At 45.5% G+C, this 17804-nt stretch overlaps 1 protein-coding gene across 1 annotated transcript; it reads right to left on the bottom strand.

The window, feature by feature from the left end:
* Window positions 1-625: 625 nt before the first annotated feature.
* On the bottom strand, window positions 626-6555 carry LOC131138269 (fibroin heavy chain-like). Its single transcript, XM_058087065.1, has 24 exons — window positions 6415-6555; window positions 6292-6318; window positions 5716-5843; window positions 5258-5262; window positions 5109-5171; window positions 4991-5035; window positions 4842-4904; window positions 4729-4773; window positions 4354-4656; window positions 4213-4248; window positions 3910-4128; window positions 3803-3835; window positions 2775-3725; window positions 2647-2676; window positions 2379-2570; window positions 2008-2169; window positions 1896-1928; window positions 1753-1800; window positions 1566-1610; window positions 1372-1407; window positions 1155-1277; window positions 1022-1063; window positions 890-937; window positions 626-699 (listed from the first exon to the last, which is right to left on the bottom strand). The coding sequence occupies exons 1-24, from the start codon at window positions 6553-6555 to the stop codon at window positions 626-628; spliced, it is 2892 nt and encodes a 963-aa protein (XP_057943048.1).
* Window positions 6556-17804: the final 11249 nt, after the last annotated feature.

The raw sequence follows: 17804 nt of genomic DNA, 5'->3' as shown, positions 1-17804 counted from the left end.
CTTAAAGTTCAGAAATAAACCACAATTGTTGGGTGTACATACCAGTGGGTTGGACACCTCCTCTGCCAACTGCAGTGATGGAAGACAAAGATCATCTAATGCAGCTTTTATACAGACATGGTCTATTACCAGTGTGATGTTGAAAGTTTAGATGCCATCTTACCAGGTGCGGCTCCTGTGGAACCTGTAGGGTAAAACAACGGCACAGCCACATATGTAAAGACCACCAAGACGAAGACACATCCAAAGCCCCAGTCTACAAAATAAACACTGACCTGGAAGTGGAGTCCCACCGAGACCTGCGTAAGAACAGTTAGGACAACATAAGGAAGACAACACATTTCAAATGTGCGACAAAGTACCTGGTTTTACTCCAAGGATCGGAATTCCTGTTCCCCTCAAACCATCTCCATCAGCTCCTGCACCAAATGGTCGTCCACCAACCCCCCCGGTGAGTCCTGTTGCAATAGTGGTGAATTCATGTGCACACTTTCATCAAACAGTGTATATCTTATTTATAAATCTGTTCCAGATTTAAACATGATTTGTCTCCCTCTCCATTGGTGTGGATCAGACCTTCCATTAGAAGGTTGTTTCAATACAAAAATAGGTTATCAAGAAGGACTTAGTCCATTTTAAACACACCTTCTCCTGCAGCAATGCCAGACCCCTCTATCACACTGCCGGGACCACCCTCACCTGGATGGAATAGGAAAAATGGTTAAAATTGACTGTTAGAATAGCAATGTCATGATCATATTGGCAGCTAAAATAAGTTCCAGAACGCCTAGAAATTCATTGTTCATTCAAAGTTCATTGACTAGAATTTAACATTTACTATTTGGGCATGTCATTTTCTCCTTTTTGGTCCTCATTCTTGGAAACACACCTCCATCAATGTCTTTTCCATCCTTTCCCACTTCAGCACCACGTCCACCTGGATGAAATAACATGTCAGGCATATATTTAGTAGTACATAGAGTACAAAGAAGCTGTTTTCTTGTGTGACCCATGTGGATACCTTCTGGAAGTGGAGCTAGTGTGCCTCGTGTAGCATCACGTCCTGACCCGGCAGAAATTTGCATTACTGACTTCACCCTCCTTATATGATTTTCAAATGTTTCCGTTCAGCTTTCACTCAGACAGAACCTTACCACCAGGTCTGGTTGTTGTACGAGCACCCCCACCCGTGCTGGTTCCGTTCATCAAAATGTGGGTACCATTCATTGGACCGCTCATACCAGTTCCTGCTCCAGGTGACACTCCACCAGATAGACCTAGATGTAGAGTAAAGGTGATGGCGGTGTCAAGGTGTTAATACAAAATGTGCTTTTATTACTTGGACTGATTGTAATCAACATGATTGCTTACCATATTTGTCAGCTTTGGATCCAGCTGTCCCATAACCTGAACACAGGATACCTTAATATATAATTATTGTCGTGATGGATGCAACATTGATAAAAGCTGGGCCATGTCTGGGAGACGCAAGGTCTGGTTTGCTGCCATTCTTGCAATTGCCACTAGAGGACAATAATGGACTATTGTGTCTCATTGCCACAAACCTTGAGCTGTTGTGTCAGTTCCAAAACCTCCAGCTCCATAGCCACCTATTAAATAGAGCAAAAGTTAATTGAATAACTAAAAGCAGACTCAAATTAGAAGAAGTCACTGAAATGATATACAGTATGTTCTCATCTTGTCATATTCAGTATTACACTTCAAATGCTTTAAACAAAAGGGGTCCTCCACCTTGTGCCGCTCCACCTCCAAGTGCGCCACCACCGGCTCCACCTTGACCTGCAAAGGGATTAAACACAACATTTAGGAAGACTGGAGACTGTATCTGACATAATCAATCAAATGTAAATATACATCAAGGAACATATGGATACCATATTTGGCAGCCTTTGACCCAGCTCCATAACCTACGAATGGCAAATTGATTGGTTCAGTTATATTTAGAATTATGTGTTGGAGCACTGTAAATTATATCTCCATAACAACCTGGTCCATATCCAGTCCCTGTCCCTGCACCGTATCCTCCTTGTGGTCCAAAACCTGCTCCAGGTGCAACCCCAGGTCCATATCCCGTTCCACCAGCCCCTGCTGGGCCACCCAATCTTCCATCTTGACCTGACCCAGTAGCTCCACTGCCACCAGGAAGACCTGCGGTCAAGAACGCCGGCAATTAGTGTCAATTGAAATATAACCTTTATATAGAAATCATTTGAATATGACAGCAATAACTATTTTATTGGAAAGATGGAAGTTAGCATATTTAAGAGACTGGTTCATGATGTTAGTAATACTTGAAATAATGACCATACGAAGTTAAAAGCCATCATTGGGCAAAGATGACGTCCCACTTCTCATACCGCCTGTGCTGCCTTGTCCAAAACCACCAGTTCCTCCTCCAGTTCCAACACCAGAACCAGGCAGTCCACCTGCTCCGAGTCCCGCACTAGCGCCTCCTCCAGCTGTTTGTCCAGGACCTTGTCCTTGGAAACCTCCTCCCACTCCAAGGCCAGAACTTGGTCCAGTTCCAACACCTGCTCCCCCAGGAAGACCTAAGAGAGAGGACAGTTACTGTTGAGCTTCTAGGCTTGAAGGGGCATCAAACAGTACAAAGTAGTTTCTTTTCACCATATTTTCGAGCCTTGGCACCAGCATAACCTGTAAAATTGGAACATGACAAAAACAAAGAATGACACATTTATATCCATGTCTTCTATGCTAATATTTTGTCTTACTTCCAGTACCTCCAGGCCTACCTCCTGCTCCTGGTCCAAATCCAGTGCCAGCACCCCCAGGCCCTACTCCTGCTCCTGGTCCAAATCCAGTGCCAGCACCTCCAGGCCCTACTCCTCCTCCTGGTCCAAATCCAGTGCCAGCACCTCCAGGCCTTACTCCTCCTCCTGGTCCAAATCCAGTGCCGGTACCTCCAGGTCCTACTCCTCCTGGACCAAATCCAGTGCCAGCACCTCCAGGCCCGACTCCACCTCCGGGTCCATAGCCAGTTCCTGCACTGCCTGGCACATATCCTCTACCGGGTCCAAAACCTGCACCAGCACCACCGGGTCCAATGGCTCCTCCTGGTCCATAACTTTTACCTGAACCACCAGGACCAACTCCTGGTCCAAACCCTGTACCAACACCACCAGGCCTAACTCCCCCTGGTCCATAACCTGCACCAGCACCAGGTCCCACAGCTCCTCCAGGTCCATATGTTGTGCCAGCACCACCGGGTCCAACAGCTCCTCCTGGTCCATAGCTTTTGCCTGCACCACCAGGCTTGACTCCACCTGTTCCAAAGCCTGCAGCAGAAGCACCAGGCCCAACTCCTCCTGGTCCAAAGCCTGTACCAGCACCACCAGGCCCAACTCCTCCTGGTCCAAAGCCTGTACCAGCACCACCAGGCCCAACTCCTCCTGGTCCAAAGCCTGTACCAGCACCACCAGGCCCAACTCCTCCTGGTCCAAAGCCTGTACCAGCACCACCAGTTCCAACTCCACCGGGTCCATAGCTTTTACCTGCAGAACCTGGTCCAACTCCTGGTCCAAATCCTGTTCCGACACCACCAGGTCTCACTACCCCTGGTCCATAACCTGTGCCAACACTGCCGGGTCCAACTCCACCTCCTGGTCGAAGGCCTGTGACAGCACCACCAGGTCCAAGTCCTCCGGTACTTATTCCTTGACTTCCTAGTGCTCCACTTAGCATGCCTGGAAGGATATGTTTTGCTCTTTTGTGAAACACACAGGTCAACCGTCCACATGTTTTGAATTACGGCTTTTCTTACCGTATTTACGAGCTTTGGCACTGGCATCATACCCTGAAATATGAATGAGGAATTACATTTTATAGTATCTTGGTCTATTGATTACAAATCCAAAGCGTCATAATTACCTCCAGATCCTATTGCCCCTGTTCCCCCTAATCCTACTCCGGCTCCACCTGGTCTGAATCCAGTATTACCTGGTCCACCACCTGGACCATATCCAGCACCACCTGGACCGGTGAGAACGCCACCTTGACCATATCCTGGAACTCCTGTGCCAACACCAGCACTTCCTCCCGGTCCTCCGAGGCCTCCAGTTGTACCGGTTCCGGCACCACCAGGCTGACCTGGACATGAATTTAAGTCAAGCCTGTCCTCAGTGACTGATGAGGGGTTGTTTAATTGTATGAAAATATGCCGCTGTCTCTCACCATATTTGCGTGCTTTGGCCGATCCAGGACCATAACCTAGGGCACAAAACATGACTGATTGAGGGACCTCAATGCCAAGGATGCTTTCCTTGATAACACGTTTTACTCTGGAAAAAATTATGCCTGCTTGATGACCAGTACCCGTTCCAGCTCCACCCCCATATCCAGGAACAGCTCCAGGTCCGCCTCCTGTTCCAGCTCCACCCCCATATCCAGGAACAGCTCCAGGTCCACCTCCTGTTCCAGCTCCGCCTCCAAATCCAGGAACAGCTCCAGGTCCACCTCCTGTTCCAGCTCCGCCTCCAAATCCGGGAATAGCTCCAGCTCCACCAGCTGTTCCAACTCCGCCTCCAAAGCCAGGGAGACCTAGTCCTCCTCCAGGTAGTCCACTTGTGCCAACTCCCAAAGTGCCACCTTGTCCAAGTGCACCGCCTCCAGCTCCACCTGGTGGACAACATTGCCATTTAATGGATAATGCAGTCAAACATGCCACAAAACCGCATTAAAGTCCTTTACCATATTTAGCTGCAGCTTTGGCTGGACTTTTCGACTTCCCTGACCCTGTTAAAAATAAACATTTTATTTCTCTCTTTCATTAACCCTCTAGCACTTTTACAGACATGATTTACCAGACTTTGGTGATATGAGTGGGTACCCACGAAAAACCCCTGGTAGCTGCTGTCCTCGACCATCTTAAAGAGAGAAATCCATTCTAGAAATACTGAAAGTAATACTTGGAGTAGCCCCCATTCATGGATGGCACCATCGTCACACTTACTGTCAGTTCCTTGGCCAACACCACCCTGGCCGAGTACTCCGGCACCTGCAAGTAATTAGACACCAATTTCATTATTAAGTACATGAAGACATGTCTAATTTCATGTCCAAGTACCGACCCCCCTGAGGGCCAAGTCCAGATCCAGTTGCCACTCCAGGGAGAACACCACGTCCTCCAAAATCTATCCAGGACAAATAAGAAAAAGTGTTTTTGTGTTTTTCTGATTTGAATTACAACCTGTTTAGTTTAAGTGTCTCAATGGCTTACCTTGACTTGGTGCAAATCCACCTTGATAGAGTCCAGGAACCCCAACACCTTTATGACCATATAAGAGTTTGCGCCAAGGAAACCTATGAGAACTGGTTTTAAAGTGAAAAAAACCAATGGACTTTACCTGGAAGTTGTTTTGATGTTTTGGCACTGCTCTTCCCACCTGGTCCCACCCCTGCAGCCCCACCTTGTGGCAGAAATGTGGTTACACCACCAGGCCCAACTCCTGCGCCACCTGGCCCAAATCCTGCACCTCCAGGCCCAAATCCTGCGGACCCAGGCCCTACTCCTGTAGCTCCAGGTCCAAATCCTGTTGCACCAGGACCAGTGGCTGCACCACCAGGTCCAAACCTAGTTACGCCTGGTCCAACTCCTACGCCCCCAGGCCCAACTCCTGCACCCCCAGGGCCTACTCCAGCACCCCCAGGCCCAAATCCTGCACCCCCAGGGCCTACTCCTGCACCCCCAGGCCCAAAGCCTGCACCCCCAGGCCCAAATCCTGCACCCCCAGGCCCAAATCCTGTTGCGCCAGGACCAGTTGCTGCACCACCAGGACCAAATCCTGTTGCTCCCGGGCTATAACCTGATCCAGGTCCAGCAAAATCAGACATACCAAATTCAGAGTCTTATTCCTTTTTTGATCTAACATTGCAGATTATCCAATACCTGTTTTAGGAGGTTTGGGTGCTGTTCCACCACTTCCTGGGAACTGACTGCCACCGGCTGGACCGAAACCCCCTCCAAAGCCACCTAACTCGGGAATAGAGTTTATTAACGCTACATATATTGTTTTGTTGGATTATGTTTAAAAACGAGATGTGGCTGAATGGACCACGGACCTCCTGGTATGACACCTATTCCAGCACCTTGACCTCTGCTGGCCCCTATTCCTTGTGATCCAGTTGCTCCAGCTATTCCCCCTCCCCCCAGGCCTCCCAATGCTGATGAAGAAAGAAAATGTTTATTTCTGTTTTATGGTGAATCACTGATCTATGTGTGCTGAGCAGGGGGCTTCATATGAGACTTCTTACCTGACTTTCCAGGTATGGCGCCAGCACCTGTACAGGAACCGTGCATCATCATCTCATTAGTTTTCAAAAGGTAAAGGAAAAAGTATGGTGCAATACAATATTCCTCCATTATTATTAACATACCAGTTCCTTGACCTCCTGGACCAAAACCAGCAGCAGTAGCTCCCCCAGGCCCAGTTCCATAGCCACCAAGACCACCTTGCAAAACTCCACCTGGACCCAGTCCTCCACCTCCAGTTCCCTGTCTAGCTCCGAACCCTCCATTCACTCCTCCTTGACCACCATAAGCACCACCTTTAACCGTGTTAGAAATAAACATCATGATCAAGATGATATATAGTATATTGATATGTACGTGGTATGGTATTTTATGATGAAAAATAAGTTGGGCCAGCAAGTCTCACCTGTTTTAGGAGGCTTGACACCTGCAGGAAGAAGAACAATGAAATAATCATGCAAAGGATTCAAAGAGAAAATCATTTTGTATGAAAGAGAATCATTTAGTAAGTCCAGTTTGTTTTACCAGCCCCAAAACCTCCAGGTACACCCCCGACTCCACCACTCCCTGGACCATAGGTGCCAGGCCTGAACCCTCCTGGCCCCTGACCACCAAATCCACCTGAGGGGTACAGTTTTAGAGACAGAGTGGACGCTAATACTGCAACCAGCAAAATCATTTTTGTTTTCCTAAAGCCCAACAACACCGACCTCCTACAGCTCCTTGTCCAAAGCCTCCTGGTCCGGCACCAGCTCCTCCTGCTCCGGGAGCAAATCCTGTACCAGCTCCACCTGGTCCAAATCCAATTCCAGCTCCACCTGGACCAAATCCAGTACCAGCGCCAGCTCCACCTGGTCCAAATCCAGTTCCTGCTCCACCTGGACCAAATCCAGTTCCAGCACCAGCGCCTGTTCCAGCTGCTCCTCCAGCACCACCCGCAGGTATGAACACACCTTCGCATGGAATCCGTTGGGTGGATAGTTAGATGAGTTCAAAGTTGAAGCATCCCTTAACTTCACCAATGGATCAAGTGAGGAGGACTTGACTGTTTAATCATTCATTCATTCATTTTCTACCGCTTTTCCTCGGTCGCGGGGCTGCTGGAGCCTATCCCAGCTGTCTTTGGGCAAGAGGCGGGGTACACCCTGGACTGGTGGCCAGCCAATCACCGGGCACATATAGACAAACAACCATTCACACTCACATTCATACCTATGGACAATTTGGAGTCACCAATTAACCTAGCATGTTTTTGGAATGTGGGAGGAAACCGGAGTACCCGGAGAAAACCCACGCATGCACGGGGAGAACATGCAAACTCCACACAGAGATGGCCGAGGGTGGCTTGACAGTTTAGCTCTTGAAAAATTTGACACAATCAGAACAAAACCCAACATTCTCTTCAAGCCTGAGTGGATTACTTCATGAATTGCTGTTTCTGTTCACATGCTCAGGGGGTTGTTTCCTTCAACACGTTTTCGTTTCCCAAACAAAAGAAAATATCACTGCAATGGTGGAATTTATTTCTTCACTCCGGATGACTCATCACTCATTAATGGCTTTGCTAGCTCTTAATTGGTGTCATTTAATTCATCAAAATACCTAGAATTAAAATAAATATCAGATGTTACACATGCAGGAATGTGTGTGTGTGTGTTAAATAACTTTCAGTCTTCAGTCTAATCATCCAAAACACATGCTCAGGTTGGTTATGAGAGCTGTCTGCACCTATGTAGTTTTGGATGAAGCACAAGGTCCAAAAATAGAAACCTGCGCAATAAAGGACTATAAAAGGAAATGCTTAAATATAAAAAATGAGGTCTGTAGGGATTCCTAAAGAATGGGAATGATTTTAATCCAACAATGCATTTTAATTAGGTTATGCAAGAAGGTTTGTCTAACTGTCCTAACTATAACCCAGGGATGTACAAGCTTTTTACAAAGAGGGCCGCGCACAGTACTTAACAATGTTTGCATGCAAGGACCACTTGGGTATTCTTTACCCTTGGTCTTGGTAATGGCTTGGTCCATTCAGAACATGCTTAACAAAATGACACTTGCACAATTCAACATGTCTGAAAAGGAGTGGGAAGAAGCAGATCTTATATAATCCTACCCCCTTCTCAATGCCTTATTTTCAGAGAAAACCCACACATGCACGGGGAGAACATGCAAACTCCACACAGAGATCCCCAAACAGAGAATGGAAGCCTGGTCTTCCCGATCTCCTGACTGTGTGGCCTACATGCTAACCACTCCTCCACCATTGTGTAGTTACTAATGCATTTATACATAGATCCGCGACCCTAGTGAGGATAAGCGGCACCGGAAATGGATGGATGGATATATACATAGATTATATTATAGCTGAAACTTACAGAAGCACTGTAATAGCTAATACCTTATTAAATAATAAATGAAGATAAATTATATCAGCATTTTCCTTCCTCTACCTTGTAAAGACCATATTTTTGCATACTGTATATGTTTCTTCTAGTGGCTCATATTAGTACATTGTTTGACTCAATCCATTCTGTAATATTATTCCACATACACCTGCATATCATTCATTCATTAATTCATATTCTACCGCTTATCCTCACAAGGGTCGCAGGGGTGCTGGAGCCTATCCCAGCTGTCTTCCAGCAAGAGGCGGGGTACACCCTGGACTTGTCGCCAGCCAATCACAGGGCACATATAGACAAACAACCATTCACACTCACATTCATACCTATGGACAATTTGGAGTCACCAATTAACCTAGCATGTTTTTGGAATGTGGGAGGAAACCGGAGTACCCGGAGAAAACCCACGCATGCACGGGGAGAACATGCAAACTCCACACACAGATGGCCGAGGGTGGAATTGAACTTGGGTCTGCTCGCTGTGAGGTCTAGTGGCGCTAACCACTTGACCGCCATGCAGCCCACCTGCATATCAATGGTTTTATTTGAAAATATATATTAAGTTTATTGAAGCTATACTAAGCAATTGCATGTAGTATGTCTTAAATACTACATCTCAGCTCTTTGTACAAATTGGTTAGGATTTTTCAGGATTTTTAATATTAGTGCAAAAGCAACAACTCTTCTCCGCAATCACAACCAAAAGTGTTGGACTCATCATCTTCATCAACTGGCAGCATGTGTGCTGTCCTCTGATGATGAAGACGAGGCGTATGAGGAATCAAACAAAAGTTGTGATAGTATGCAGTATGCAGTACATGCTATTTATAATGTTTTTAATGAGCTGCAGCAACTGGAAAAAGCCTGAGTAGAGCAAAAGCCCAGACACAAACTACACCTGGATTTCATGATGTCATCTAAAAACATAGAAAGTTCTTAAGCTGTCCATAAAGCGCAATTTTTAAATAACATCTTCCTCAAAGCAATGTCATGCAGACATGGTCACTATTTGGCAGATGTCTGCTAAATGACTGCATCATGTCCATCTGTCAAATGGTGAGCATAAAACATTAGACTAAGTGGTGTTGTGTCTGTGCTGCCCGCAGTGAGTGAGAGAGCTGATCCAAGCAAAGGTGACCCACCTCCTTGCAGCGCCGGCCTCCACAGGGTGAGGAGGACGACCCCTCGGAGGTACGTGCACACCGTCCCTCTGGCCATCGTGCTCCCAAATGTCCCAGGCCTCTCTGCAGCTGCACGTTTTATCCCCAGCAAGCCTCCCAGGGCTCCGCCAGGCCTTTAGAGGGAGGGTCGAGGGGGGGAACCAACGGAACCAAAGAGCGGGTGCTAGACGGGACGCTTTAATTGGCTGAGCGACGCTCAGACCAAGATAGACAGGCAGAGAAAACACATTGGATCACCTCATTAAAACAGGCCCCCTCCACCCCAGCCCTCACTGGCTACATTTATTTGCTTCTTTCTTGCCAAAAAATAGGAAGTTTGCAGGCAGGTGGGGGTCCGAGGGAGAGAGTCAAATTGGGGGTCCTGGCTTTGATAGTTCTCTTGGCAAAGACAAATGGACTGCAGCCAACACTTGTTTGAGTCCAGAGTTGCATGCCTCTATGTCTAATGATGGATGCTCGGCCTCTTTGACCTTGAAATGAGAAGGTCAACATCCTCTGCGTGAGGCCTCCAGGTTGAAACTGACATTATACAGCCTAATTGGAACTAATTGTTCTAGTGCACAAAGACTGTGAGGTGGCGCATTTCCATACTTACGCTTTGTATTTTGAGTGCCCGAGTACGTTCATGCTGTGAAATATGGCAAAATGCAATGCACTGTCAGCACCTGAATGTTGCACTCAAAAATGGTCAAAAACTACTGGACAATTACACCACCTGCAATAGTCGCCATCTTGGCTTTGTTCCACAAGGAAAGGGGCTAAATTGAAATATTGGCAACTGAGGAGCAACCTGTAGCAGTGAACAGAAGAGGAAGCAGCAAGTAAATATTGCAATCATCTGGTAAGTGTGCCCCGACAGTAATGGATATGGGACCGTATTCATCTGTCACGCATTGTACACAGTATACTTATTGAAGTGTACTGATGGAAGTATTCCATTTGAGACGCACCCTTTGAGTCTGTGCAGTTCACTTATGTCTGGCTTTGTGGCCACTCAAGTTCAAAGGTGTGCGTGTGTCTGCGTCCGTGCGTGTGCGCGACAAAGTATGTCGCTACCTGAGTTGCTCAACCAAGTGTGGAGGTATTTTACGGCTATACTTTGTTTTGAGTGTTGATTTCACTGCATAGTTATGTGCTGAGAAGACGGGAGAACAAAGGAGAAAAAAATAGTATATGCTTGGAGCTATATGCATGTTTTAGCCTTGTGTTCATTATAATACACGTGTGAAGCTCACACGTAAACATGATGCTGCTGGATGTCACAGCACAAGCACTTCATTCACTTCATTCATTGTGAATGCTGAATAAAGGAATATCTGCAGATACTATGCAGTGGTGTGAAAATGGGTTGACCCACTTCATGAGTTCTTTTTTTCCATGTTTGTCACACTTAAATGTTTCAGATCAACAAACAAATTTAAATATTAGTTAATAATAACACTGCTGAACACAAAATACAGGTTGTAGAAAAAAAGTCCAAACCTTTATGGCATTTGTGAAAAAGTGATTACCCTCCCTGTTAAAACATAACTGAGACTGAGATCTATAAATCTGGAAAGAGTTATGATGCCATTTCCAAAGCTTTGGGACTGCAGCAAACCACAGTGAGAGCCATTATGAACAAATGGCCAAAACATGGAAGAGTGCTGAACTTTTCCAGGAGTGGCCGGCCAACCAAAAAGACTCACCCAATAGGTCACAAAAGACCCCAGAACAACATCCAAAGAACTGAACTTGCCTCAGTTAAGGTCAGTGTTCATGACTCCAACATAAGAAAGAAACTGGGGAAAAACGGCCTGCATGGCAGAGTTCCAAGACCAAAACCACTGCTGAACAAAAATAACATTACAGCTCATCTCAATTCAGCCAGAAAACATCTTGATGATCCCCAAGACCTTTGGGGAAATACTCTGTGGTCTAACGAGACAAAACTTGAATTACATCGTCCGTAAAAGTAACACTGCATTTCAGAAAAAGAACATCATGAGCATCAAAAAACTCCACACAGAGATGCCTAAGCAGGGAATCAAACCCAGGTCTAAAAGAGGCGAGTGTTAGGTAAATAAATTTTTATTTCAATTAATTTGGATATTTAAATATATATAATTGTGTCCGGTCATTTATCTTTCTGTTTGTAAAATACAGTAAAAATGGCATAAGGCAAATTGTAATTAATTATGATTAATTCATTTAAAAACTGATTAATTATGAGTCCTTTGACAGCTCTAGTTTTGAGTGCATCAGACTAAAGATTAACAGTACTAACAGTGCACTGCATTTTGCAGAAGTTGTCGGTGTGAATGCACTTCTGTACTCAAAAGACTAAGTGTACGTATGGAAGTGCACTAATTGAGACACAGCCACAGCCTTGTCTTTAACATGTCATTTACATATAGGCGCATGTCATGGTCACAATTATTATTACTTTCACAACTTTCCTCCTTAGTTAAAATTCAGAAGAATAGAAACACTGAGGCTATTCACATGCAGCAATGTGTTGCAGACTTACATTGTGTGTGTGTGTGTGTAGGTGTGTGTTGACTGAGTGTGAGCGCGGCTTTCCACTATGCTCATATCCTTCACTGTGACATCATGGCACTCACACCTGCACCAGTCAACACTGACAAACATGTCGGCCTCGTGCACGTCGCCCCAGCATGCGTTTTCACGTCCCGCTGATCGCCACACAGCGACGGTCTCGGCGCCCTCGAGCCAATATACACTGGGATGCCCGCGCTGATTCCAAAATGGCATGTGCGCAGTCGTGTGCGGATACAACAGAGACTCATTCACCTTGTTGAAGTGAAACATTGTCTCATAAAAGTAGTTTAAGGAGCAAAATAAAGTGGGAATAACAAACATTGGCTGTGATGGAGGAAGTGACTTGCTTCCAGTTCTTCTCTTTCCACCCTGCTCCATGTTTGTCACCGTCTGCAAACATGGAGAAAACACACAACATTTGAACAAGCGTGTCGATTGTGTCGTTCGTCAACGTCCACCTTATTTGTCACACTAATGTCGCGTGGCTTCATCTACTTATTTGTTTTCTATCTTCATTAGGGTCATTAAAGTCATGTTTACATCCAGGAGTATGGTACAGTACAATCGGGGATCAAAATAACTGACCCACCATAGGGGTACCAAGTATAGTGGTGGGATACCTGCAGGGGCAGATCTCGAAGAAGCACAGTGTGTTCATTGATGGACAGGAAATGGCCTCTTCCTGATTTCGAGGAAGACAAAAAACAAGAAGAAAGATGTTGTTGTTGTTTTGTTGGTGCCTTTCACTTCACTGGGTTGTAACGGTACATGTACAGTATTAGTGGTCAGATTTTTTCTTCCAGAACATACAGTACGGTACAGTGAGATACCAATTTCCCATAGGAAGTGCGCCTTGCATCACGAATATCCTCCGTAAACAAATACAATGACCCCAGCCTTTGGCTAGCAGGAGTCAAGGCTAGCAATCGTGCCAAGGAGCTGCCTGAGCTTGGAAACACGTCGTTAAAGTTTGCTGTTTGCGAAATCGGTGAAATCCAACCTGAGATAATGGAAGTGTGCCGCCATTTTCCAATAGAGAACAAGACTACAAGCTGGAACTATTAGTGCTGCACTTCAGCCAAAAAGGAACTTCATTCATTCATTTTCTATACCTCTTGTCCTCACTAGGGTCGCAAGTATGCTGGAGCCTATCCCAGCTGTCTTAGGGCGAAAGGTGGGGTACACCCTGGACTGGTCACCAGCCAATCACAGGCCTCTTATAGACAAACGACCATTCACACTCACATTCATACCTATGGACAATTTGGAGTCGCCAATTAACCTAGCATGTTTTTGGAATGTGGGAGGAAACCGGAGTACCCGGAGAAAACCCACGCATGCACGGGGAGAACATGCAAACTCCACACAGAGATGCCCAAGCAGAGAATCAAACCCAGGTCTTCCTGATCTCCTGACTGTGTGGCCTACATGTTAACCTTCGTGCAGCCCCATAGTATGTCATATTTTATTTCTTTTTTTCATTTGAAAAGTTTTACTAAAAAAGGCAATTTTACAAGAAAGAAGTCTTAATGTTATATGAAAATGGAATAATATTCTGAGAAAATGTTGCAGTGTCGACCAGTCCAGGGTGTACCCCGCGTCCTGCCCAAAGTCATCTGGGATACCCCAGTGAGGATTAGCATCATAGAAAATGAATGGATGGATGTTGCAGTGTTACAAGATCAAAGTCAAAATATGAGAAAACATTTTTTAGATCTGTTTACACCAACGCTTCTCAATTATTTTCTGTCATGCTCCCTTAAGAGACAGAAATTATTTGAAATACTAGAGAAACTGATCATATTTATTCATTTATCTGTACTGTACAGACTGAACTTAAAAATGAAACCAGGAAAATGCAACAGATTGGAGCGCATGCAAGCATATTCATAGTTTGCATGTTGAGTACTATAACTTTGTACATGTTGGTAGGTCTGCATTGAAATGAAAGCCTCTTGCGCCCCACTGTTTAAGAAGCACTGGTTTACACCAAAGCTAATTTGTGTTATGTTTTGTTGTGTTTTCCTGTACCGTACGCAAAATGAACCTAACTGTGACCTTACAACCGAATGACCGTACATACCGAATTGTGATTACTGTATGTCGTACCGTTACACTCCTTCGGGCCACGCCATGATGTCAGACTGTTGATTGATTGATTTATTAGGGTGGCCCAATACTTTTGTCCTCATGTTGTCACATGTTGATGGATGTTCTGTCACATGTTAGTCATGCTGTGTTTGTGTAAGGCTCTGTTGTAGACTGGCTGTTGTTTCAACGTTCTGTGGGGAGGGGGTGGGGTCTGAGGGTCCCTATGAGTCATGGGAAGGGTCTGCTGGTAACGGCCAGCATCCCCCTGCAATAATCTTCACAATTTGCAATAAATTCCAGGCATCCACTGCTGATAAGTCCAGGCCAAGGTTTCTATGAAAGCTTCGTAGCAGCGTCATAACAGGATGGGGAGTTCCAGGAATAAAAATGAAGCCGTAAAGAAAATTCAGTGCATTGTTTGCATGCCAGGTTTTTGTGTTTTAGGGATCAATTTGCTGTGATGTGTAATTGTGTGAAGCACAGACACAGCGCACGTCCATGTTTCCCAGACTGTAGTCTGACATCCATCAGCACACAGGCAACTTTGTTACATACTGTGGAACCTGATTATGTTGACGTCCCTTGGAAGGGCCAAAACCAGACCGAAAACCAGAATCAGCCATTGCTTGCACTTGCTTGTCCACTTCAGCCTGAGCAGGAACTTTTTAGTAAAAAAAAATGCGGTGGACCGGGACTAGTTGAGTTGGTCAACATAGACTGATTGTCGACATAACAGGTTCCAATGTGTTTGTGTTATTCTGTGTGTCGAGACCAGGGATTCTCAACTGGTGGGTCATGGAGCCATGTTCCCGGGGTTGCTGGCCTTTGACAAAAGATATTGTGGAATGACCCGATGTTTGTGAATGCACCTCGCATCTGTGGTAATTTGCCTGATATGCCACCATGAGGTGGGATTGAGTGTGGACTTAACGTGCTATGCATCCGATACACAGCTATATAGACTTTAGGGGGCGGCATGGCACAGGCGGTAGAGTGGTCGTTGCCCTACCTGAAGGTTGCGGGTTCGATCTTCCGTCCTCCTGCCATCATGTTCAAATATCCTTGGGCAAGATACTGAACCCCCAGTTGCGCCTGAAGCTGCTTCATGAGTAGGTCAATGTGCTAACAGTGTCAAAGGGCTTGGAGTGCCTTGGAGGTGGAAAAGTTCTATACACGTGAAAGACCATCCAAAATGAGGAGGAGGCTAAAGAATCGAATGCAGGTTGTCGACCCCTGTGTTAGAAACTTTTGGTTGAAAGATTACTGCAATTTGGGTCGTTAGTCTTTAAGAGCTGAGAAAGATAAATCCTGACACATTTCACCTACAGGAAGTGAAGATGGTCACTAGGAGCTGTACTTCTTCCATGCCAAACTCATCCAAGCATGCTTCTGTGCATTGGGGGCAGAAAACGACCTTTCCCAAAGTGTTACCTATTTTCAATTCCTGTATGTGATGACTTGTGTCCCAATACTTTTGCCCATGTGTTTTGTGAAACGTCTTCCAAGGTTTGTTGGAAAAGTCCTCTTCCTCCACATGCATGAGTTGATGCTCCACACTGGGGACAACCCTACCCTGAGTCTTCATGAGGTCATCCAGTATTTGGGAGGACGTCCTCAGTGATGGTCCACATCCACTTGGAATACCGGTCTGACCGCGGGTATCCTCCTACTTCTCATCTGGTCTTATTGGGCCCAGCCTAAGAGACCACGATGAGTTAGTTGATGCTTTTGGTGGTGGGGGGCTGCTCCCCCGAGCTTTGGTCACGTCTGCAGTGACAGCAAGGAATGAGTCAGCATACAACAGTGTCTAAGGCTGCTTTCATACACTTTATTAGTCTGTCCATTCATTTGGACAGGTGCTCAAAGTGTCAGTCAAGCTGCATCCAGCCCACATGAGCCCACACAGCTGCTGGTCCACATCCAAGTGAACCAGCGTCAGGTTCATGCCCAGTGAGAACACGACGGAGGCAGCGACAGGAAATGTAAGCTTTTACTAGCAGACCGACATTTGATAGTTAACTATTACTCACGTTGGAAAGTCTCATGCTGAAGTGATTCATGCTCGTCATAATAATCTTTATTTGCTGCATCCATCATGCTGCTGCACCTTAGCAACATGCTAAGAACAACAATAACAATATTCATGCTTGCCAGTTCAACTTTGACTGGAAAAGTACCTTTACATCTGAATGCCACAGAGGTCGTGTCTCACTCCTGATGCTGCACAGCAGTTCGGAGTCAAGTATCGCCACCTGTCAGTCAAGATTGACACCATGTGACGGCCCATTCGGGTCTAGATATTTGACTTGGGGCTTGGAAGCATTTGGGGTTCTATTTAGCCAGACTGTGATAAGGAAATATGTCATGTAATGGAGCTGAAACAATACAATAGCTGAGTGGGTGTGTGTGCGCCGTGTTTGCATAGATGAGTGGTGGCCAAAATGCGGCCAATAGCTCATGTTTTGTTTCAACTGATAAAAATTAAAAAGGCTTGCATTCGGACATTCCACAGAAAATAATGAAAAAATGGCCAAAATGCGCCTGCCAACTGAAATGGCAGAAAATGTCTAAATATAAATGGTCAATTCCAGTTTGTGGAGAAACTGAATTCAAATGGTGGAATTGTTTGAAAAATGTGGAAAAAAGGAATTTGTCGAATTCTGGGAAAACGGGGAATTTTTGGAATCTGGAAAAAAGTCTTCCTCTCTCAGGAAGGGGAGATGTTGTGGACTGTTAGAAGGAATTCTTCAAAGACCTCCTTAATTCTGCCCACATGTCTTCCCAATGAGGAAACAGTGCCTGGGGACTCTACAGTGTCTCTCCTATCTCTGGGTGCTAAGTTAGCCCACCATAAATAACATTGTTCATCACCATCAAGAAAGTGTCTTGTCCCCCGAATAGCTTTTGAAATGTTAACTTCACATTCATTCATTGACAACTCTTGTTCTCCTCCCGTTTTCATGGCTTTTCGGTGCTCCTCACCTTGCCCTCCCAACTACAATGAGCTGATATAAAACAACCCAAAACAAAATGACAACCAATCAATGTCCACTGCAAAGCATGACTTACCATTGTTTTCCACCCCAAATACTGTAACTCAACCACAAAGCCTAATTAATTGCTGTCATATTTTGACGTGCATTGGATTGATTTTAGGTTTAGATGGTGCCATGTAAAATGAATATCCACGTTTCATCCTCAGGGGGGAAATGAAATGAAAATGAAATGTTTAACTGACAGTGTTATCATCCGTGTCATTAGCATATCTCTTAACTAAATACTCTCACGCTTATCTGG

The sequence above is a fragment of the Doryrhamphus excisus genome, chromosome 11 (assembly GCF_030265055.1).
Source record: "Doryrhamphus excisus isolate RoL2022-K1 chromosome 11, RoL_Dexc_1.0, whole genome shotgun sequence".
In the NCBI taxonomy this organism is placed as follows: domain Eukaryota; kingdom Metazoa; phylum Chordata; class Actinopteri; order Syngnathiformes; family Syngnathidae; genus Doryrhamphus; species Doryrhamphus excisus.
This window is presented reverse-complemented; position numbering and strand designations above follow the sequence as displayed.